Below are 22950 nucleotides of genomic sequence, written 5' to 3'. Positions count from 1 at the left end.
TCTATTTCCATAATTTTCTCCATCAACTTAAATAAATTAGATTTAATTGCTATTGACCTATAATTCCCAGCTGTTAATGAGTCTTTTCCTTGGCTTAGCCATGGAAATTATTATGGCATGTTTCCGTAGTCTTGGCAGCCTTCCGTCTGCCCATATGTTATTGAATAAATCAATTAGGTTTAATATCGTCTGCACATTTGTGCAATATAATATAATATAATATAATATAATATATATATTATTGGATATTATATATTATATGGTAGCCTAGTGGTTAAGGTGTTGGGCTACTGGTTGTAATGTTTGATCCCAGGTCCACCAAGCTGCAACCGTTGGGCCCCTGCGCAAGGCCCTTAACCCTCAATTGCTTAGTTGTATAAAATGAGATAATGTAAGTCACTCTATATAAGGGCGTCTCCTAAATGTAAATATATACATAGATAGCATTTGTTCTCTTCCTGGTGCTGTTTGTCCAACACGACATAAGTTCCCATATATCAAATGCAGCTTTTTTCCCCCTCTTTTTCATATTAAACATATTGACGTTGCAGAAAAAATGTATTTAGTTCTTGACAAGAATGATTTAAAAACTTGTAACTCATTTTTTACCTTGCCTGTTCCTGTGATTAGTGTTATTCTTATTTATCTTATTTATGCTATATTTATGCTTTTAAAAGTCCCAATCATCTTCTTAAACACACCTCATACTTTAATTCTGTTTTCTTAGCTATAGAAGATTTTTCCTTTTTTTATATTCCACTGGTGTCACTGTTCTTTTACTACTTTTAATACTCTGCATTTCTATTTTTTTATTTCCATTCGCACATTCTCCACTCCACCATGGAACAACCTTCTCCCTTCTATTTCTTTTCACATTGTGGAGTCTTCTGCTGCTTACATTCCGCTGAATTGTCATCTTCCACACCATATTTTATCTTGCAGATATGACTATGTTCCTCAGAAGTTCTCAAATTTCCATCGTTGCTGTTTTGCTGCATCCCTTTGCATCTCTATACGTACTCTATACAAAGTCCCGCCTTCTGCGCTACGATTGGCTGATAATATTTCGCTTATGGTTTTCGATTGGTTAAAAGTTAGCCCAGGCGAGCAATCCGCCAATCGGAATTTGTTGAATCCCTATTGCTGAAACAATATAACAACAGTATAACAAACAAACAAAACATATCATAACATAAGCGTAGACCGTTTGGATGTAGCACCAAGAATTCACGCACACAAGCACGCCTACACACACACACACACACACACACACACACACACACACACACACACACACACACACACACACACACACACACACACACACACACACACATTCCTCTGACGGAGCAGCACACACACCAATAGCAGAGGGCCCAGGACAGGCAATAAGCAGGGAGGGACTTCCTTCAGGTCCTCTGTAGTTTGGTGACACGTAACTAAAGCTAAAGGTGTCGTGCAAAGCTAAAAGGTCTGTTTTATACATGTATATATCTATATAAAGTTATTATGTGTATTCAATTGGGACAGAAAATAACTACTTCTGTTTGTTTGCTAGATACAAAAGCCATTTAGACCCTTTTGTTTACCTTTTTGCAACTTTTTTTTTCTTTTTTTTTCAGGGTGAAAGTAAACAGAGCTGTATGGGAAAGTTTTTCTCCATCCTGGGAATGGATATTTCATACCTGAGAATCTGCTTCTGTCTCACCCGGAAAGCCTTGCTTTAATATTCAGCTCTTTGGAATGTAAAGCCCATAAGAGGGCAAAGTTTTGGAGAAAGTATATGTTGTATATGTTCAGTGTGGAGAACATGGGCAGTGGGGTTTGCTCCAGAAAGCAAAGGAAAATCTTCCAGTCGTTGCTTTTTACCACTGTGGTTTTTGTCCTCATTTATGGAGGAATGATTTGGTATGAAATGCACCAGCAGCTGAAGAGGACAGAAGCTCTGGCTCTGAAATACCAGCAGCACCAGGAGTCTCTCTCAGCCCAACTACAAGGTATTCTTCAGTGTTTCACAAGGTCATGAAGAGATCTCAAGACCCCTGAAAGTGGTTTCGTACTTTATTTATTTATTTATTTATTTATTTATTTTGTTCTAGTCTGTACTTAAAAAGTAATTTAGAAAAAAAAGATTTTTGTGTTCAGAAAGTTTTATATGACCGATTTCTATAATCACTAACACGATGCGATTATCAACAGGGTAGTCGGTCAGTTTTTCCTACAAAGTTTACTTTTTTTTTCTTTAAATATAAAATTACCAGCTCTTAAATAATAGCTTTTCTCTATGTGTGTAGCACAATAATGCCAGAACTATAAAAAAAAAAACATGCAGAGCTACAGAAATCTTGGGAAATCACTTATAGATAAAGCATGAGGCTTTGTATTAACTTCACACAAATCGTGTAAACCTTAAATTCATCCTTTCATCACCTGTAACAAGTTTTCCCTAGTCAGGACCGCAAAGGATTTGGAGTTTATCTTGGAAACACATGGTGTGAAGTGGGATGTGGTGTCTGTTCATCTCAGTGCATCTCAGTGCATCGTACACATATTGCACACATGCAGACATCTAGGGGTATTTTAGAGTAGCCAATTTACAAACCTATAGGAAATTCACAAGCATGTGAAGAGAGCATATAAAACTCCACACAGACAGTAACCTGGGCTTTGAACTATACCAGGGATTTGTGTAACCATGATATTATCATTTTATCATGCGTTTATGCACTGATCTACAGAAAACTGAAAATTACAGAAATTATATTAATATTAAAATAATTGTGTAGTTACATTACTGTGTGAGGAGGAAAAATACAAAGTACTAAGAACCTAGAATCTCCAGATATTATATATATTATAGTATGGACTTCAAAAGGCAGCATGCAAGTACACACGGTTTAAAACACGTTTTCTTCCCATGTTTGGTGTCTAGAAGTTTGATTGATAAAGAAAAAACTACTCTTCTTAGCACATAGTGTTTCTGGAGATAATTTGTAGCTGTTTTTGAAGTTATAGTTGTGTACCTTGCTGACACTGCAGGACCATTACACATGAAGTGTATCAGCATTTGATCTGCTTCAGCAAAGTGTAAGGATGAGGAAGTAAAAGCTGGACAGACTAATGCCCACTTTCCACCAGAAAGAACCGGGTGCTGGTTCAGAGCTAGTGCTGGTGCTAGTTCGAAGTTGGTTCCACTGGCGAGCCTTCTAAGAACCGGTTTGCCTTTCCATGGGCTAGAGAGCCATCACAGAGCCATGTCTTGTGTCACTGTATACAACGTTACCTACACTGGCATCCAAACGCGACGAATCCTGATTTAAAATGATTGATTTAAAAATGCCACTAACGACATTCTCTCTTGTCTCGTTGGTCACAGTAACACCGCCCCGACCCCTGACGCAAGCGGTTCTTAAGTCTAGACCAGCAATGTTTTGGTGCTACTTAAGAACCACTTTTCGTGCTTCAGAGCCGGTGCTTTGGGTGCCGAAAAAGAAAGAAATTATTTTAAATTAGGCTCTGGATCCGAAACAGCAGTCAAACTGCCTCGGTGGAAAAGGGGCAAAAGGGACTAAAGTGCTGCTGCGTTAGTCACTTTAGGTAAAGATAAAGCAAGGGCTAATTAAAGTGATAACAGGCCAAGCTGTTAATAGTGTACAAACAAACAAATCTATTCAATTCAGAATATAATTATATTTGTGCTCTCGCCACCATTGGAATCATTGCCCAGAAAATGGGAAGGTTGGGGATTGGATGATCCACTGTGTCAACCGTGAATAGAGAGCAGCCGAAAGGACCTCAACAACATCAACGTTTAGGATCGACTTTCGGACCTCATTCGCTTTCTTCAGATCAAGAGCTCAAGAACATCAGAATGAAGAACAGCTGTGACCACTTTGACTTTGATTGTGGCATTGATGTTGGTATCAGATGTTGGCTGGATTGAGTATATCATTAACTGCTGATCTTCTGGGATTTTCATACACTATTTAGAGTTTACACAGAACGGTGCAGAAAACATTTCACGAGTAACCGTTCTGTAGGTGGAAACACCTTGTTGATGGGGGAGGTGACAGGAGAATGAGCAAACTGGTTTGAGCTGACAGGAAGTCTGTAGTAACTCAGATTATAAATATTTACAACCATGGTGAGCATAAAAATACAGACAGCAGATGATCTTTTATAAAAGATTATAGTATTATTTGCTTTAGCATGCTTAAAATGATTATTATTATTAGTAGTAGTAGTAGTAGCAGTAGTAGTAGCAGTAGTAGTAGCAGTAGTAGTAGCAGTAGTAGTAGCAGTAATAGTAGCAGTAGTAGTAGTATAATATTTTATATCATATGCTGAAGTTTGGTCGAGGAACTAGAGGCTGTGGAACTTAGGGTTAAGGACATCTTGCTTACTTCCAAATTACAAAGAGCCATTTTCATGTTTTTTCCTAGTCAGAAATTCTGAGTTAGGAGATTTGCTTAAGGAGAGCAGAACTTAGCTTATTCCTAGTGTCTGTTAGCTGAATTAGCACCAGTTCATTAGCAGGCACTCTCACTCAGTGCCCCCCCTTCACTGAATGGATTTTTTTACAGCTGAAAGGAATATTTTTACAGGATAAAATCCACTAAAAACACATAACACACATTCCAGACTAAAGAAAAGAAAAGAAAAACGGAAATGAGAATACAGTGGAGTGCTAGCACCTAAATTAGCAATGTACCTGAGTGACTGTTTTGTAAGCTGTTATACTTTGTTATATATAGCTTCACACTCTCAGGCATACATAATTTGATAAAATCTCTCTCTTTGATAACTGAAATCAACAGTCTTAACATGTTTTGTTTAGGGAATTGGATATACACTCTTAGATTTTTGTGACCTGGGCTAATATAGTGTATATGCTTGGTGTGAGAATGCTAGATAGGATGTGGATTTGTTCTGTAATGTATCAGCCATTACTCTTATATTATCTTGTTTGTAAATGTATCATTGTAGATGTTTCTTTGTGGTTCCTTAGATTTTGGTGCTGAGTCCAGCTGGACTGGTTTAGGATCACAGAATAAAGTTCCAGATTAAACATCTTAATCATCTTAACCATCTTAAAATCTATAAATGAAATGCACATTTATTTCAGGGTTTTTGTTTTTCATATTTGGATGTTTTATATCGGACTTGTGTGGTTAAACAAGTCAATATCAGTTGATTTTATCTGACAGTTTACAGGACATGGGGATTTGAGATTTAATCTGATATAGACAATAAATGAACAGCAACATCTTTCTGATTTTTAACATGAGGGAATTACTCCTGCTGCATGGCAAAAAAAAGTTGTTGTTCTTTTGGTTACTCCATTTCTGGGATTGCCACAGCGGATCTTTTGGACCCCATATTTGATTTGTTAAATGTTTCATGCTAGATGCCCATCCTGACGCAACCCTCCCATTTTTTATCCGGATTTGGGAAGTGTTAACTCCTCAGTGGCCGGATTTGCTTCCTTGCCCAGGAATCGGACCCAGGTTGCGGCAATAAGAGCATGAGATCCTACAACTAATATATTTATATATATGGATAAAAAGAAACAACGTGACTGTCCCACTGTAACCATGACAGGCAACACTAGTTGCAGTGCTTTTTAAAGGCTGCTGCATTCTGAATTCACTGCACTTTAAATTCATAGGTCAGATTAATAGTAATTTTCAACAGAGCCGATTTCCTGTTACTGTTACTAATCATGGATTATTTAAAAGTAATGGATGGATTGTGACCAGGTCATTCATTAGACTACAGCAGAGAATAAAATTTTTTAGCTCCTTTGCAGAAAATTCACCTGAATGTAACATTAGAGTTTGAGGAAAATTCAAAGTGTATAGCTTCATTGCTCAGAGTGATCAAATGTGTTGTAACATGAGAATTTAGATCAAATGCCTGACTGTCAGAGTGAAGTTTATGGCATTATCAAATACTGTGCTACTTGAATATGACTAGTGCTTTATCATGGGTGTAGCAATAAAGCTAAGTCCAAGATTCAAGACGATTGTGTTGTATTTGGATATGGGAGTCGAACATGTTTTTATTTTATTTTATTTTTTGCAAAGCCTACAAATAGATTAGGGTGGATCGTACATAGTTTGAACATAGGAAAGAAGGAGAGGGTAATACTGACTTTTAACAGCCATCTACTTTTATATAATAACAGTTACTTATTACTCATGTTGATCTAAACGAGGATCACAACTAAACTACACATTTAGGCCATTATGACTTTGCACATATAAAAAAGTAAAGGAGGAGCCTGTCAGTAGGGTAGTGGCTCACACATTGTGTTTTCTCAAAAGTAGCCCAACTCACATTACCCATTCAGCTGTTGTGTGTTAAACCCAAACTGGAATATCTACAGCTACTGTATAAATGTGTGCGTGTGTGTGTTCTCCTTAGTCATAGAATGTTTACAATATGTTTTTCCATCTTTCTCTTCCTGTAGTGGTGTATGAGCATCGGTCCAGGCTGGAGAAATCGCTCCAGAAAGAACGACAAGAGCACAAAAAGTCCAAAGAAGGTACATGTGTGCATGTTATTCACTAAATGTCACATCTGTTGTTTAAAACTTTTAACATAAATAAAATAATATACCAGTCTGTGTAACAGTTATAATACAAAACAATACAATGACAATGTCCCAATTGAATACACATAATAACTTTATATAGATATATACATGTATAAAACAGACCTTTTAGCTTTGCACGACACCTTTAGCTTTAGTTACGTGTCACCAAACTACAGAGGACCTGAAGGAAGTCCCTCCCTGCAAAACAAATGTTGTCATTTTGCACAAAAAGTAAACCAACATTCAGAACCAGGTAGGGAAAAAAGTTCACCCTTCCTACTTCTACAACGATCAAGAGAATCATCAGCAATTAGGTGTTATTAATAAAATTCACCAGATTAGTTAATCAACAAGAAGCATGTCTGCCTCTATAAAAGCAGAGCTTTAAGGCAATTGGACCGATCATATGTGTCTACCTCTGACAAAGAAGAAATGAAACATTGAAATCGAATGAATTCATTGCAGGAAAAAGACCTTTTCTACAAAACATAATATGGCAGTATGACTAACTTATGCAACATTGAACAAACAACAAAAAAATCTGGGACAGTGTCTTTTGCAACGATGACACCAAGGACACCACACACTGCGATGTTCGGCAGAACCAAATAGAAAGTATAACCACAGACACCTTATATATGAAGCATAGAGAGGTGATGATTTGCAGCCACAGGTCCTGGAGGACATAGTCATTAAGGCAACTCCACTTTATTCCAGAATACTCATGCAATAAATGTGAGGCCAAAACAAAGACCTACAATAGAACAAACATACTGAACCCATCAGAAAGTTAAAATCCAGACCTAAACCCCATTGAAATGCTGTGGCAGGATCTTATGAGAGTGCTGCTTTAAAAATGCCCTGAAACATCAATGAACTGAAGAAATGTTGAGAGCCAAAATTTCTCCAAAACTACATGAGCGACTAATAAACTCCTGCAGGAATCATCTCCTTCATCTACTTTAAATATTTGTTGCTAAAGAAAACTTTACACAATTCTAGAGTGTACTTATTGTTTTTCCTCCAACTGAATTCTGAATGTTGGTATACTTATTGGTTCATATATTGGTTGGTGTTTAACTTGGTGAGGACCACACAACTGTTATATAGACCCTGCTAAATAAAAACACGGAATTGAAGAGGGTGTACTTTCGTTTCTTCATGACTGTGTATTCAGAGCCTGTTGAATACAATTACAGGAGGACAGATAAATTGTACTTCCAGAGGTCCAAAATAATGAATAAACATGAATTCTGTGTGCTCTTAAATAGAAGTAAATTGTTACTGCTATCATACTGTTTAATCCAGAAGTAGCCTATGTATGCAGGTGGATGTGTTTCAGTTTAAAGTGGCCACACCAAATATATAGTGTCTTTCATATTCAAAGATTAGTAGTATAAAGGTGTACCAAACCAGTTTATTAACTGTGGGTTTTAACATCATGGAATGTTCATGAGACAGGTTAGGTTATTAGTTATATAAAATATTGCATCATGCTTGTTTGAATCCTTTGATCTGATTGGTCAGAAGGGGTGCATTATTTTTGTACGTAAATACAGTATGTAATAGGTCTACGAGTATCGATGCACTTGTTCTAATATGTTATGGTTTTGGTTGTAACAGATCATACACAGAGATGCTACGTGTAATAGAGGACTAATTATAATGGAATTAAAAAGTTTTCATTGTTGACCTGGTGACATTTTGTTAGGAAACATTTATTTAACCTTTATATAATTGATAGAGTCCTGGATGTGCGTCTTTGATTTGCAAATGTAAACGGTTTCCAACAGGAAAGTCATAGGATAGGAATTTGGGTTCTTTGTAAAATAACAAGCTGTATTTTTTTTTTTGTTGTTGAGGAAAACAGACAGAGAAAGAAAAATTGTGTGAGAGAGAGAACTTCAGAGAGACAACTGTTTATCACACCTATTGTATAAGTGATAACAGGAACTAACTTTACTCAACATATTTCACAATTATTTTAACATTTTTCTGAAACCATAAATAATTTCTCATTTATTTCAGGTTAATTCTTTTTGTTATAAAAAGGTCTCTGTTTTTTAACCTGTGTGGCATTTTATACTTTATATACATGGATACATATACATATGAATGGAATATATTTATTTTTATATTACAGCTGTCTTTTCTTTTATATTTTTGTCTTCCTTTTTAGATTATCTGGTTTATAAACTGGAGGCTCAACAGTCACTGAATAAGGAGAAGGTGAGGCGTTAATGTAATTGTGTAATTGAGAGCGTCTCTGTATGTTTCTTCCTTTTTTACTGTCACATTGCAAGTATAACCAGTGTAACTGCATGACAAAAAAAAGGCTGTACGTGTTGTAACTACTTGTTTCAAAAAAGTACATTATATGAAGCTCATTGGGTTCCAGGGTTTGGCAAGTTTACAAATTATTTTATGGTTAATGTAAGAATAAAATCTTGTTATTGTTGTTTACTTCCCCAAAGATATGTGGGTCAGGTCATGCTGTTATAATATAATAATTATTGTCTCTGTGTTCTTAGAACAGGTACAACCACTAGAGTTGATTATTTTCTAAAAACCAGTCACTTCAGGATTCCACAGTTTTTTTGTGATCGTTGCAGCTTTGATTGAAGCTTGATTTTGCTGCAGCATTTTTAAGTTCTGTAATGCAGCTTGCAGAGATTTTTGGTCTCTTTTTTTTTTTGCGGAAGACTACTGAGCTGGTCAAACTGCAAGCACACGATTCTTCTTTTAAACTCCTACCAGTGAGGACACATATGTAATAAATTTTTATGAAGGCTGTACTCGTTTGTGACGCCCGTGAATAGAAGAGGGCTGTGGCTGAATGTTTTTCGTGATGATGTCATGTCACGTGACATGTCCTGAAAAAATGCAAGCTGCTTCAGAGTTGTTGTTTTGCTTCAATAAAAAAATGTTAAATCCTGGAGGGACTGACAATACACTCTGCATTTTTTTAAATTACGTATTAATTATTTCAATAATAACATAGCAATTTGCCATTACTCGTTTATTCATTTTTCACTAATCCAGGTACAGTTACATTTAATGTTGCACATTGTCCATGATTGCTACAAACAGTTGTGTCTTTACAAGAATCTCTTATTTCTTTATCTCTCTTGAAGTTAGCGAGACAAAAAAGGAAACAAAAGGAAATGAACCTTTACTGTGTAGAAAAGATATTAGAACAAGTGAACTGGTAAGTCTCTGAAAAATTAGATTGGAGAAGTCAATGACACTCAGACCAGGTCAGCACTCAGGTCGTTACCCGGAGCTGCCTGCTCTAAGCAGGATTTAAAATACATTTCATGAATACTGAGGCTTCGAACAACACATATAGGAGGTTAATCAAAATGTGTGAGTTAAAGTAAACTAGTATTTCTCTAATGGTATAGCAGTATTAATAGCAGTATAGGGTGAGCAGAGTGTTCTTATCATGTTCTTGGTGTTATTCCTCCACAGCAAGATGGCAGCAGCAGGTTAAACTCTCTTCACACACAGCACCAGATGCTCAAGGTCAGTGTTCTCTCCTTCCTTCTGTCCGTCCGTTTGTCCGTCCGCCTGTCTATCCATCCATCCATCCATCCATCCATCTAAGTGGTGTGGACTTTTAGCCCATCATGTTCTTTTCAAATTCTTTTATATCCAGCACTAATAATTTTATATTGATTCAAGAACAATTTGTTTCTTTTGAAACCCGTTAGAGTGAACACATCAATATACAACTGTGGATTGTCTTACAGCCTGAACTGCTGTCAGAGCTGCAGTTATAAAACATGAATCACTTTCTGACCAGTCAGAATCCAGAATTCAACAGAGCTTAGGTACATGTATAACAGAATTTCACATCCTGTGGCTCATTACTGTGTGTGTGTATCCTTGTGCTTGTAGAATCAGCATGAGGAGCTGAAAAAGCAGTTCTATGAGCTGCAGGAGCAGCATCACACTCAGGTTGAAGACCACAGTAAGGTTCTGGATGAACACCAGCAAAGATACGATAGATTACAGCAGACTAAAGAGATTGAGCTGTCGAAACTCAAAGGTATCACTTCATCATGCCTCTTTCTCTCTCCCATTACATACCTTACCTTTTACTCTACTTTCTCCCTGTGTGTAGCAGATATGTTCACAAGTAATAAAATGAATAAAATAAAACAAGTCTCAAGTCCTGAGTCTTTACCTTAGAGTCCCATTCAAATCCAGAGTCTATATCTTATAGTCCAATTCAAGTCTTGAGTCTTTACCTTAGAGTCCAAGTCAAGTCCTGAGTCTTTACCTTAGAGTGAAGTCAAGTCCTGAGTCTTTACCTTAGAGTGCAAGTCAAGTCCTGAGTCTTTACCTTAGAGTGCAAGTCAAGTCCTGAGTCTTTAACTTAGAGTCCAAGTCAAGTCCTGAGTCTTTACCTTAGAGTGAAGTCAAGTCCTGAGTCTTTACCTTAGAGTGCAAGTCAAGTCCTGAGTCTATATCTTATAGTCTAATTCAAGTCTTGAGTCTTTACCTTAGAGTCCAAGTCAAGTAGTGAGTCTTTACCTTAGAGTCCGAGTCAAGTCCTGAGTCTTTAACTTAGAGTCCAAGTCAAGTCCTGGGTCTTTACCTTAGAGTGCAAGTCAAGTCCTGAGTCTTTACCTTAGAGTGCAAGTCAAGTCCTAAGTCAACACAATCTACATAAGGATTATATGTGATCTTTAACAATATAGCAACAATAAAGAACAGTATTGTCCATAATAAATGGGGAAAACCACAACAGATCGATAATTTTGTTCAAGGTACAAGTATATTTTTATTGATGAAAAGGCTGAAAAGAACATTAAAAGCTCCTATGTTTTGTACACTTTTTACACACATAAAGAAAAATTAAAATCCATCAGTTATAGAAATGCACAAACATTATTCTTAGTCAATAGTAATATCTACTTATTAGCAACCAGATAAATGCAAATTAAACTTCTTTTTCTGTAACTCACACATCGTGTGTCATTAGGACGAGTTGCATGCCACGTGTGAAGTCTTGAATTTTTATGCAACTTAACTGTGACTTGGAATCTCTCCTGTAGAAAGTATTTATAACCTACGGGAGGAGAACAGGCAGCTGAGGAAGGCTCATCAGGAGATCCATGTGCAGCTTCAGGACACAAGGGTAAGGTCTTGAGGCATTGTGGGTAATGTAGTTTGTGCTCCGATTCTCCATCCAATCTGAATGAGCTTGAACTATTTTGCAAAGATGGTTGGGCAAAAATTTTAATTTCTATATGTAAAAAGGTGGAAGAGACATACCCCAAAAGACTTGCAGCTGTAAGTGCAGTGAAAAGTGGTACTACAAAGTACTGACTAAGGGGGCTGTTTACAAATGCACACCACACTTTTCAGATATTTATGTGTAAACTATTTTGGACACCATTTATCATTTTCCTTCAAATTCACATATATGTGCCACTTTGTATTTTTCTATCATATAAAATCCCATTAAAATAAATTTTGTAAAAGTTTTTACAGTTGTAACATGACAAAATGTGGAAAAGTTCAGTGGGTATATATAAATATTTTATATATAAATATACTTTATGTCCAAAAAATTTTTTTCCCCTTAAACGCATTGAATTGTCTCTGTGTTGCATACATTTTAATGTCTAATTCCATCCCATTTACTGACAAATGGTCTTTACTGCATGTTCTCAATGTTGCTTTATATTACACAAGTATTGTCTGATGTGTGACTTGTCTAACTGTTGTGACTGAAATCAAGTTTTGTGTGAAATGGCATGAGGCTGGTTGACTTGTGCTGATTCTCTCTTTAGCAACAGCACAAGAGCTTAAAAGCAGCCCACGATCAGCTTGCATTGACCCTGGAGGACCACAAGAGTGCACTAGCGGTGGCTAAGGTGTGTGTGTGTGTGTGTGTGTGTGTGTGTGTGTGTGTGTGTGTGTGTGTGTGTGTGTGTGCCCACTAACCTGCTAATGGCACTAAATATCTTGGCACAGCTATACTGATTTTATATATATATATTTTTAATTTCACCCTTTATCTTCTTTTTTTTCTTTAGAACAGGATAGCATTATTGACCTGTTTGGAGTACAGTATGTCCAGCAGTGTGCCTTTATCTTTCTTCTGCTTCCGTTCATCACCGGAAGTGAAATTATGGAAGCTCGAAAGTTTTATATTTGGCTGTCAGTCAGACAGGACGTGACAATTAGATAAAACTTCAAGCACTACTGCTAAGTTTTTGTGGAGAAATACATGTGGCTTGTATATTTGTTTGAGAGATTGATATATATTTTTTAACTGCCTGGCTTTTCCCCCGTGTTTAGTTTAGCCACATTTCAGATGTTTGTTCTAAACATTTTGCTACAAATAGAATTCATCTTTTTATTTTTATTTTTTTTTCATTGTCCTCTCATGCTAGTAACCTGTCACCAGCTTCACAACATCTAAAACTAGTGTATTATTAATGTTTGGATTTTGTGTTGAGAAATCTGTCTGAATGTTACACACTGTACATATTGCTGCTTATTCAGTTTACACTGCTATCATGAACTAATAATTCACTATTCCTAGTTTTTACTTCATAATCAGCCCTTCAAATTACTATACTAATCACAGAAGTTTGAGTCTATAATATTATTTATAACATTTTACTCTTACTTTATAGATTTCATAATTGTAACTGGTCCTACGCACCTAAATATTTGATGTGTTGCAGTTAACATGAACTTGTCTCCAAAGAGCAAATACAGTATGAGAGTAACACAGCTGTAGGATTGTTAGTGTTCACCATGGCTCTTTGTGGCTTGTAGGGCCAGGTGGATGAGTATAAGCAGCTGAAGGAGACTCTGAATAAAATGCCGAGCCTGAAGAAGCCTGAAGAACCTCAGCCTGCTGTGGCTCAGATCAAACAGGCAGAGCAGCACCAGAATATAGAGGTAACACACACAAATGCTAACAATCTCCATCATAAACTAATAAAAAAAAACAACAACACTAGTTAAAAACTTGACACTCTTCAGCAAACACTAGTTAAAAACTTGACACTCTTCAGCAAACACTAGTTAAAAACTTGACACTCTCCAGCAAACACTAGTTAAAAACTTGACACTCTTCTGTAAACACTAGATAAAAACTTGACACTCTTCAGCAAACACTAGTTAAAAACCTGACACTCTTCAGCAAACACTAGTTAAAAACCCAGCACACTCAAACAAAGAAAAACCTGAGACAACAACAAACATCAATAAAAATCCAACACTCCCTAACAAACACCTATAAAACCCAACAGTATCCAACATATAAACCCAACTCTCTCCAAGCAAACTCCAATTAAAAACCTAACCCTCTCTAACAAAGACAAAAAGCCAACACACCTTAACATACACCAATATAAAGGAAACCGCCTACAAACACCAAATGCATCGCAACACAAGCCAACACAAAGCTGTATAAACATTGCACAAATACAAAAAAGCAAAACTTCAATAAACAATAGTAAAAACACTCCAATAAACTCCAGTAAAAAAAAAAAAAAAAGAAAAATCAACATTCTGCAACAAACACAAACAAAATACAACTTGGTATATTCTGATCTTAAACAAAAAACCATATTAATTTCAGTGCTGATTTAATTTTCTTTTCATCTGCATTCTTAGCCATAATCAATCCACTTACATTTATACTTAGAGTCGATTTCTGAGTTCATGTCTTGTTGGTGCGTCTGTCTGTAAATGGTGTCATGAAAATTATTGCTGTCCATATTTTGAAATGTTCCATTTTCCTTATCACCATGGAGCAGCGGGGGCAGAACCGAGATGAGAGAAAAGAGGAAGGAGCACAGGAAGAAGAGAGGAGGCACGAAGGCTTGGATCAGCCTCATGCAACAGAACAGCGTGATCACCTTAACCATGAAGAAGAAGAAGAAGAAAAAGAAGAAGAAAAAGAACCAGAACGAAACCTGCCTGATGAAAATGCGTTAGAGCGGGACAGTCACATTGCCCAGCCGGTCAGCAACAGATTTTAGTTTCTGTTCATTTGTTATTTCCACTTTCACCTGCCATCAAGACAAGTCCTGAGCATGGAATTGGATTTCAGGGCTCTGCTCTGCATTAGGGTTTATCAGGGTCAATTTATACACCTTACGGTTGTTATGTGTGATCTGGCAAACAGGACAACAGGGTGGGAATGAATGTTGTACTGATGATAATGTCTGTGTGTGTGTGTGTGTGTGTGTTTATAGATGAGTCCTACTCAGGGAAACCACATCAAATCTGCTTACGAGCAGCAGCAGGAAGAGCAGCGACGTTTAGCTGCACGATTGGAGGAGGAACAGCAGCAGCTGCTTCAAAGACAGGAGGAACTGCAGAAGAAACGGGAGGAGAGAGAGCGAGTGGCGAGACAGACGGAGGAGAAAGAACGGCTAGAAAAGGAAAGGGAGGAGAGTGAACGGCTGGAAAGGGAGAGGGAGGAGAGAGAACGGATGGAAAGGGAGAGGGAGGAGAGAGAACGGATTGAAAGAGAGATGGAAGAGAGGAGGCAACGAGAAGAGCAGCAGCACAGGCAACGCTATGAACAGCAGCGCCAAGCGGAACAGATCAGGTTCTGCACAGTACACATTCTGCCCAGTAAATCATAAAACAATCATATATTGGAAAATATGTGATGCCACATGATGTTGTGTGAAGTAAACCTTTTTTTTTTTTAATGTTGTTGCTCTAATGAATAGTTAAGGTGAAAGGGCAGTGATCTGGACAAACTTGATTAATATTGTAAATCAAATAGAGAATGGAAAAACTCGAGCACACTGAGTAGATTCGGCAATGAGGGCAATTAAATTTAGCCCAAGGTGCTGACTTGGGCATCCAGAGAAACTGTGACACGCGAGTGAGAGAATTTCATGAGCCATAATGAATAAATGCATGGCATGAAGATATACCTGCATCTTCATATTGCTTGCAAGTCACAGAATAAACCAAGGCAATTATTATAATAGCTTTAAATGATTACACTCATTCATACTACCCTGCTGAGATATTCTGTAGGATTAGCATCTAAGTCAGGGTGTATTCTGCATAGTGTTACTGGGTTGGGCTCTGGATACCTCATGACTATGTCCAGGATGAAGCATTCACTGAAGCTGAATAAATAAATATCTAATGTATGATTGTATCATTTGTATTTCTCATTCAGGAAAAAATCACTGTATGTAAATATGGAGCCTGAGGTTGCCCATCATGAAGAAGGTAAGTGTTAAACACAATGCTTTTATTATTATACACTACGAGTCCACATTTCTCTTCTTGAAAGATTAAGCAGTTCTTTATAATAATAATAAAAAAATAAATCACATAGCTAATTTAAGCATTTTGCAGAATTCAAGTAAAGTAAATCACTTTTACTCCTGTTTTATTCTTTTTAACACATTTTAAACTGGTTTTATTAAAATCACATTTATTTTCTTTAATTGTTATTTGTTTTTGTTATGATTTTATCGTGTTTCTTATTTTTCATATATATTTCTTTTTCTCTTTTATAAACTGTTTTCTAATTTATATGTAAAGCACTTTGAATGACCTCTGTGTATGAAATGTGCTATACAAATAAACTTGCCTTGCCTTGCCTTGCCTTGCCTAAAGAAAACTATAGTGGTCTAATATTCGAATCAGCATGTTTGACGTGACAAGCCTCTTTGAGCATGCTAAAGCCTCTCCGACAACTAATTTGAATGCAGAGCTGAGCCACACTGTTTAACTCCACATCAACAAAGCTGTCTAGTTATAGACTGATCACAGTAGGCTGTGTTTGTTAGTAGGGTGTGTTTGCTGCTATGGTGTCGTAGGATATGATCAGCCACTGACCTCATTGTTGCCTTCTTCAAAACAAAGGTTAAATTAAATTTTCCCGTCTGTTTACCTCCACCTATTTATTTCATCCTTTTTTTTTTCAACCCCTATGATCTGAACCCTTATAATCTTTCTAAATCATACGATACTGTGTAATCCACCACTGTTTGGAAAAAATGTCACACTGCTACTTTTGTTTCAGCAACATTATCTTTTTTTGACTGAGCACATGGCATATTAGTTTAATAATTTATTTGTTTATTGATTGATTGACTAATTGATGGTTCAGTGTACAAAAAAGAAGAGGTTATTTATTTATTTATTTATTTATTTATTTATTTATTGTTATTTAGTACGTGATCTCAGACACGGCTTTTAGCGTGTCTTAAGGTGTACCCTCTCCTCAGACTCTGACTTATAATGAATATTAATAAACATAATATATCTTCCCAGAAGTTTATGCATCTTTTATGGTGGACTCTATAGGATTTACCTCCTCATCTTACAAGAAGAAATGCACAGACCATCTGCTGCTGAAAATGAGTGTTTCCTGTTAAGACTGAACGTAACCTCATGTCCACAGTGATGGTAATTGTCTTTTCTTTCCTTTTATAGAACATAATGTCCATCATGTGGAAGTGCAGGGGCAAAAGGAAGACAAGCCTGTGCAACATGAAGAGGTAGGGGTGTTTCTCCGAATGAAACACATACATAAAATACACAAATACCTGAACACATGTATAACATCGAACGCATACACACTATAGTGTAGCGCTTGATGGACATGATTTGTAATCGCACTTAGCAAACCATGGAGGAGGACATCGATCCCGCTGACGATCCCAACAATCAAGGAGAGGACGAGTTTGAGGAAGCTGAACAGCAGGTCCATGAGGAAGAGGTGGACGAAGAGCCGGTGCCTCCCAGACATGCTGACCCACACTTGATCAAAGGGAATCAGCAGCAGGCTCCTGCTGATGAACAGCTGGTGGTGAGTCCAATACAGAGGGGAGGGCAAAAGTAAATATAATATAATAGTTTATGGTTCCCATGTTACATATGATAGGATTAGTTGGTTGGTTAGATTGTTTACTGGGGTTAATAAAGTGATGTTTATATTACAACCCTGTATTAAGCTACTCAATTACCACACTTGTTCTTCTTAGCTCAGATTCTGATTTCAGGCTGAATGCTTGAGACCTCATGTTCAAAACCAGGCATTTTGTTCTCCAGAAATATAGATCAGTTAATGCTTGCAGCAGGGCTCTCAAGTTTTGAAGACATGCAAGCGTGACACTATTTTGATTGGCTGATAAGTGTTAGGCTTGAGTAAGAACTGAGACGCGCTTGATTCCTGCCCGGTTCCAAAGAGACTGCGGGGTGGACTGATACATTATGGGCGCTGCGGCTTATTAAATAATAGTCAAAATAGTCAAATGTGTTTAGTGATAAATAGTCAAAAAGTTTTTCTGTGTGAGAAATACGGTGTGTGGTGGGAGAGCGGGACAAAAGACCCAAATGAGTGACTGTCACTCTCAATGCGTGACACTTGACAGCCCTGTTGCAGTATCAAGAAATATACTAAACTGTGTTGTGTGTTTGTGCAGATGGCAGGAAACCCAGACCAGCAGGAAGACAATTTGGAGGAGCAATATCAGGAAGAAGGGGAAGATGAGGTCTCTCTCTCTCTCTCTCTGTCTCTCTCTCTCTCTCTCTCTCTCTCTCTCTCTCTCTCTCTTTCACTCTCTCGCTCTCTATCTCTCTCTCTTACACAAACACCTTGTAAGTAATATTTTTGTGCATTTGTGTCTTTCTTCTCAGGCTCAGGAAGATTTGGCTGTGGACCAGCAACAGGAAGAGAAAGGAGAAGAAGAGGCAGATCCTTACAACGAAGAGAATGGAGAGCAAGTACGTTCTCTTATCCTTTCATTCATACAATATTTGTTTCCTGTTATGGCACCAGCTCTCTTTTTTACACTTAAAACAAGTCTTGATATTGATTTATTTGACCGATTTTTTTTTTGAACCATTAACTGCCATTCATCCTGCCTGACCCTGCAGTTATTAATATTATTCTATTTTCTTATTAGTTCTGGGAAATTTTTTACTTTAAGTAAATGTTCACAATAGTCCACATATATTTTTTTAAATATTGATGAGAATTTGTTTGCTTTTGCTTTTACTGTGTAATTCTTGTTTTTGAGTTATATTCTGTGTTCTTTATATTATATTCTTTCATGTAGACAAAGAATTAGAGATTGCAGGGTTTTTTTTTTCTTTTTACTCCAGTGTCCAATCTTATTATTTAATCAGTAAAAGCTTTGTACAACTTTTGCTTTATTATCCAAGTGACACACCTAAGACATTGGCAGCTTTTTATACTATAATTCAGAACTTCAGATATCCCCAGTGGGGTGTTATTTGGTAATGATTTACATTTAGGATTTTTTTTTAACAAATATTCAGCTATATATTAAAAAATATATACATTTTAATTACATTTATGGTGCACTCATACAACTTATTATATTATGCTTATAAAGTTATTATATACATATTATTTAAGAACTCTATGAATTAATTAAAAAAAAAAAAGCAAAACACATTTACACTTATATTATTCTCTCCATGATATACACTAAGTCCATTATAGCTGAATTTTCACTGAATTTATACACATTTGGATTAGGGTATCTAGGCAAAAGCCCATTCTCACAAAAATATCCCCTCAAATCATGTGTCATAATGTGCTATGTGCTGATGAGACTGAGGTAAAACCTTTTGTGTATAATTCTAAAAGATTGTTGGCACCAAATCAGCACAGCACAGCTTATCACCCAGAAAGCACTATACACACGGTGAAACACGGTGGTGGGAGCATCATATTATGCAACTGCTTCTCTTCAGCTACAACTGGTAGGAGTCAAAAATAGAGGGAAATGTGGATATCTCTGTATAAAATACTAATCGTTTAGCACATAAACCTGCAAAATGTAGGCATCCAGGTTATTGTTGTTAAGTTTCACATAATATTTTGAAAAGTTTGTCTTGGTTATCTTTCGTGCATTAGAAAACACCTACAATTTCAGCAGGTGTGTGTATCTTTTATACCCGCTTCTGTCATTTGTGTGTGGAGTATGCAAGTTCTCCCTGTACCTCAGGGGTTTTCTCTAGGGACACACCGATTTCCTCCTATAGTCCACGGACATGTGTTGTAGGCTGATCATTACCCTGTCTACCACGTCAAAATGTTTTTGTGCTTGTGTTTACACATTTGTGTGTGTGTGTAGGATGAAGCTAGAGATCAGAAGGATAGAGGGTCAGAGAAACATGACGCCAGAGAACCGAACGAGGAGGAAAACTATGAGGAGGAAGAGGAGGAGCCAGAGGAAGAGGCCAATCACCGGGCAGAGATGTGAACCTTTTTTTTTAATGTGTCCTTTTTGTTACTGTAGCGGGATTGAACTGTGTAAAGCAGTGATTCCACTGGAACTATCCTCTTCTTTTGCGGTAAGACATTCTCGAGCTGGACATACAAGACTGATCGAAATCTGCTGTTCTGGATAAATATATATTTCTGTTCACTGTGCCTTTATTTTGCTAATTTGTAAATGGAGCACTGTATAATTAGAAACCTGAGCATTCTGCTTTTAAACGGTCAGGATTTTAGAACAACGCTGTAGACAGAATGATTATTATAACTTGTTTTCCTTTTTTTTTTAGCTTTTTATATTATGTTTTTAAGAACCGTCAGTGTCACTACATGAATGTTCATTATTTGTTGGCAGATGGGTGTTCCTAAAGATCATATTTTATTTTATCGTAAGTGTTGAATACTTTTTTGGGGTGAAAACATATAAAGAAACTATGTTTAGCTGCTACAAACTAAAGTAGAGCAAGTCAAATCTGAGATCTTTAAAATTTGGCTTTTGGGTCACATTTGAATGTTGTATTTCTGTCTGTTTTTCTTTCTTTCTTATTTCATATTGTGTTGAACGTTGGATTCGGCTCTTGTACTGAACCTAAACTCTAGTTACTGTGGAAGTGAGCACAATCAAGTCTCCACTTAGGACCTCAGAAGTCTTGGATAGAAATGTAAAGCTCATGAGAACATACTGTGTTAATGATGACATTGAAACACCTTGATTTAACAACAAGAAACGCATGCTAATTTTGGAATGAAAACCTTTTCACAGTCTCTGTTTAAATGCAATCAGTGGTGTGAATATGTGACAAAAGTATAAAATGAAACCTATTTTACTGCAGTAATCATTTTGTAAGCATATATCCTTTTGATAATTTATGAGCTACTGAAGCGTAACGTTTCTCATTATTAACCTAGTATCTGGTATGGAAATGACGATCTGCTCATGCAACTACCACTCTCTGACAGACATTTCCTAAATATTGTGTGCCACATGAAACATTCTGAATCATATCAAAGACTCAAGCCATGATGGAAACCTGATCCATACATCTATGCTTTTCTAACCTAAAAAGAATGGACTGGTGTTCTGTTCAGGCTGTATTTCTCCCTCGTCTTCTCAGTCCCAAGTTTCAGTTTACTCTATATGAATGAATCAACTAGCATTCAGATGTTTAACAATTAGAGTTTAGACAGCAAATCTGTCTAAGCAAATCTTGGCTAAAGGAATGTTTACATTTAAATTTTTGGCCAAACTAAAGGCTTAAATATCCTCAGCTTGTGCACCAGCATAATTACTCTAATGACAGGTGTGTGCCAACATTACAGTATAATAATATATCTAAAAATAATTCTTTATTAATCAGAGTGATGCTTCTGTCTGCCACATACAGTGCAGAGCTGATGTACAGTACTTAAATTCCTCCAGAATAGTATACAAGACCTTGTTTTTATGCTGCTTTCTAAATGTGACAGAATTTCTCTGGAGAAATAATCCTGGCCAGCAGAATCAAATACTGCATCCCTGCATATTACATGTGTAGATAATAACATGGAGTTATGGAGTGAGTCATGGAGTGAGTCATATAACACTTAAGGTACCTGTTAAGAGAGAGATAACTCTGCACATATATTTGAAACCTATTTAAAACGAGCACTGGCAAAAATCGTACCATAACGTTGCTGATTATTATTCTTTTTATTATTCCTTTATTATTATTATTATTATTATTATTATTATTATTATTATTATTATTATTATTATTATTATTATTATTATTATTATTATTATTATTATATTTTCTTTTCTTTTTTTTGCTGTAGTTTATTCAACTGAATACTGAACCCATCTTACTGGTTTATGAAGATGTTTAGGCTTTTGAATGTGTCACCGCAAACTATTTTATTTATTTTGCCAAATCTTATTATTGTTATGATAAAGAAAATCTCCCTTCATTGACAAAATGCTTCTTTACTTTATCATGTATAATATTTTACCCCCATGAATCTGCCACATTTGTTACAGTTTGTGATGTTGCGAGAACAATCTTTTAGGTAAAGGTTAATGTGTTTAATGTTTAAAACACTGTATTAAAATAAGACACTTTATATATGAAGTAGGAAATGTGCTCTTTTTCTTTCACTAAGCACACACACGCACACACACACACACACACGCACACACATACGCTGAACCCCTGCTTATATGGTAGATGTGCAATCTATAAAATGATGCAGATACAGGTCTAGAACTGGACAGTCTGGATCTATGAGTTTTGTTTCATTTCTGTTGAGGAACACAGATGGTAGAGTCAGATTTTGGTGCCACAGCCTGAATGCATGAAGCTGGTGGAGGTGGTGTAACAGTGTGGGGAATGTTTTCTTGGCACACTTAGGGTCGGAGTATTGTAACTGTCCATGTGCATCCCTTCATGACCACATTTTCATCTTCTAATAGCTGCTTCCAGCATGCTAATGCACCATGTCGCTGTTCAGTGAGTTCAGAGTTCTTCAGTGATCTGAGTTGAATAGAACACCTTTGGGATGTGGTAGAATGGGATATTCACAGAAAAATGCACCCTAAAAAATTTGCAGAAATTATATGATGCTTCATGGACTAGAAACTCAGTGGAAAGTGGAGCCACAACATTTTTCCACATTCTGATGTTTACCCGAGGTTGTGAATATTACTTGAAGCTCTTGATCTGTATCTGTGTGATTTTATGCATTAGGCTGCTGCCACATGATCGGCTGTTTAGATAACTGCATGAATGTGCAGCTGTACAGGAGTCACTAGATCTAAATAAAATCTTAAGAACCTTGTGACGTTTTCGAAAGAACTTATCACCGTCATCTCAGTCATTTCCACAGTATTCATCCCCATAAGTACTGTTTCAGAGACTTGTATAATCTGTCAACACACACTAAACCTGCTCTGGTGCTTTTTTGTCCTTTGATTAGTTATTATTAGTCTGTGCACGGTGGAAAAAGTGTTATACAATATGCAAAAAATGTAGGTCTTTTTGTTTTATCCTTTTCCAAAGAACTTCAAATCGCCTCTCCTACTTTATCCTTGGATTTAAAGATAAAAAAA

At 36.6% G+C, this 22950-nt stretch overlaps 1 protein-coding gene across 5 annotated transcripts; it reads left to right on the top strand.

Annotated features, from left to right (window-relative positions):
- Positions 1 to 1248: 1248 nt before the first annotated feature.
- Positions 1249 to 21973, top strand: golim4a (golgi integral membrane protein 4a). 5 transcript variants are annotated; one of them, XM_047822455.1, is made up of 17 exons: positions 1254 to 1471; positions 1623 to 1997; positions 6473 to 6547; positions 8778 to 8827; positions 10070 to 10123; positions 10499 to 10649; positions 11662 to 11744; positions 12403 to 12486; positions 13400 to 13525; positions 14386 to 14595; positions 14830 to 15188; positions 15780 to 15832; positions 17048 to 17112; positions 17238 to 17423; positions 18040 to 18108; positions 18254 to 18340; positions 19723 to 21973. In XM_047822455.1, exons 2-17 carry the CDS (start codon positions 1784 to 1786, stop codon positions 19849 to 19851), a joined length of 1995 nt encoding a protein of 664 aa, XP_047678411.1. In that variant the 5' UTR covers positions 1254 to 1471; positions 1623 to 1783; the 3' UTR covers positions 19852 to 21973. The 5 variants fall into 5 exon arrangements, with proteins under 5 accessions (XP_047678413.1, XP_047678411.1, XP_047678415.1 ...); XM_027168102.2 differs by having other exon boundaries at positions 1258 to 1471; positions 14389 to 14595; XM_047822457.1 differs by lacking the exon at positions 12403 to 12486 and having other exon boundaries at positions 1249 to 1471.
- The last annotated feature ends 977 nt before the right edge of the window (positions 21974 to 22950 follow it).

Source organism: Tachysurus fulvidraco, chromosome 13 (assembly GCF_022655615.1).
Source record: "Tachysurus fulvidraco isolate hzauxx_2018 chromosome 13, HZAU_PFXX_2.0, whole genome shotgun sequence".
NCBI classification, from domain to species: Eukaryota; Metazoa; Chordata; class Actinopteri; order Siluriformes; family Bagridae; genus Tachysurus; species Tachysurus fulvidraco.
The sequence above is the reverse complement of the archived record's forward strand: the minus strand, read 5'-3'. Positions and strand labels throughout refer to the sequence as shown.

Bases quoted from the DNA above. Each gene is read 5' to 3' on its own strand.
- golim4a (XM_047822455.1), top strand. From the start codon at position 1,784: ATGTTGTATATGTTCAGTGTGGAGAACATGGGCAGTGGGGTTTGCTCC. The intron at 6,548-8,777 runs GTACATGTGTGC...CTTCCTTTTTAG, and splicing joins GCACAAAAAGTCCAAAGAAG to ATTATCTGGTTTATAAACTG. The intron at 15,189-15,779 runs GTTCTGCACAGT...TTTCTCATTCAG, and splicing joins CGCCAAGCGGAACAGATCAG to GAAAAAATCACTGTATGTAA.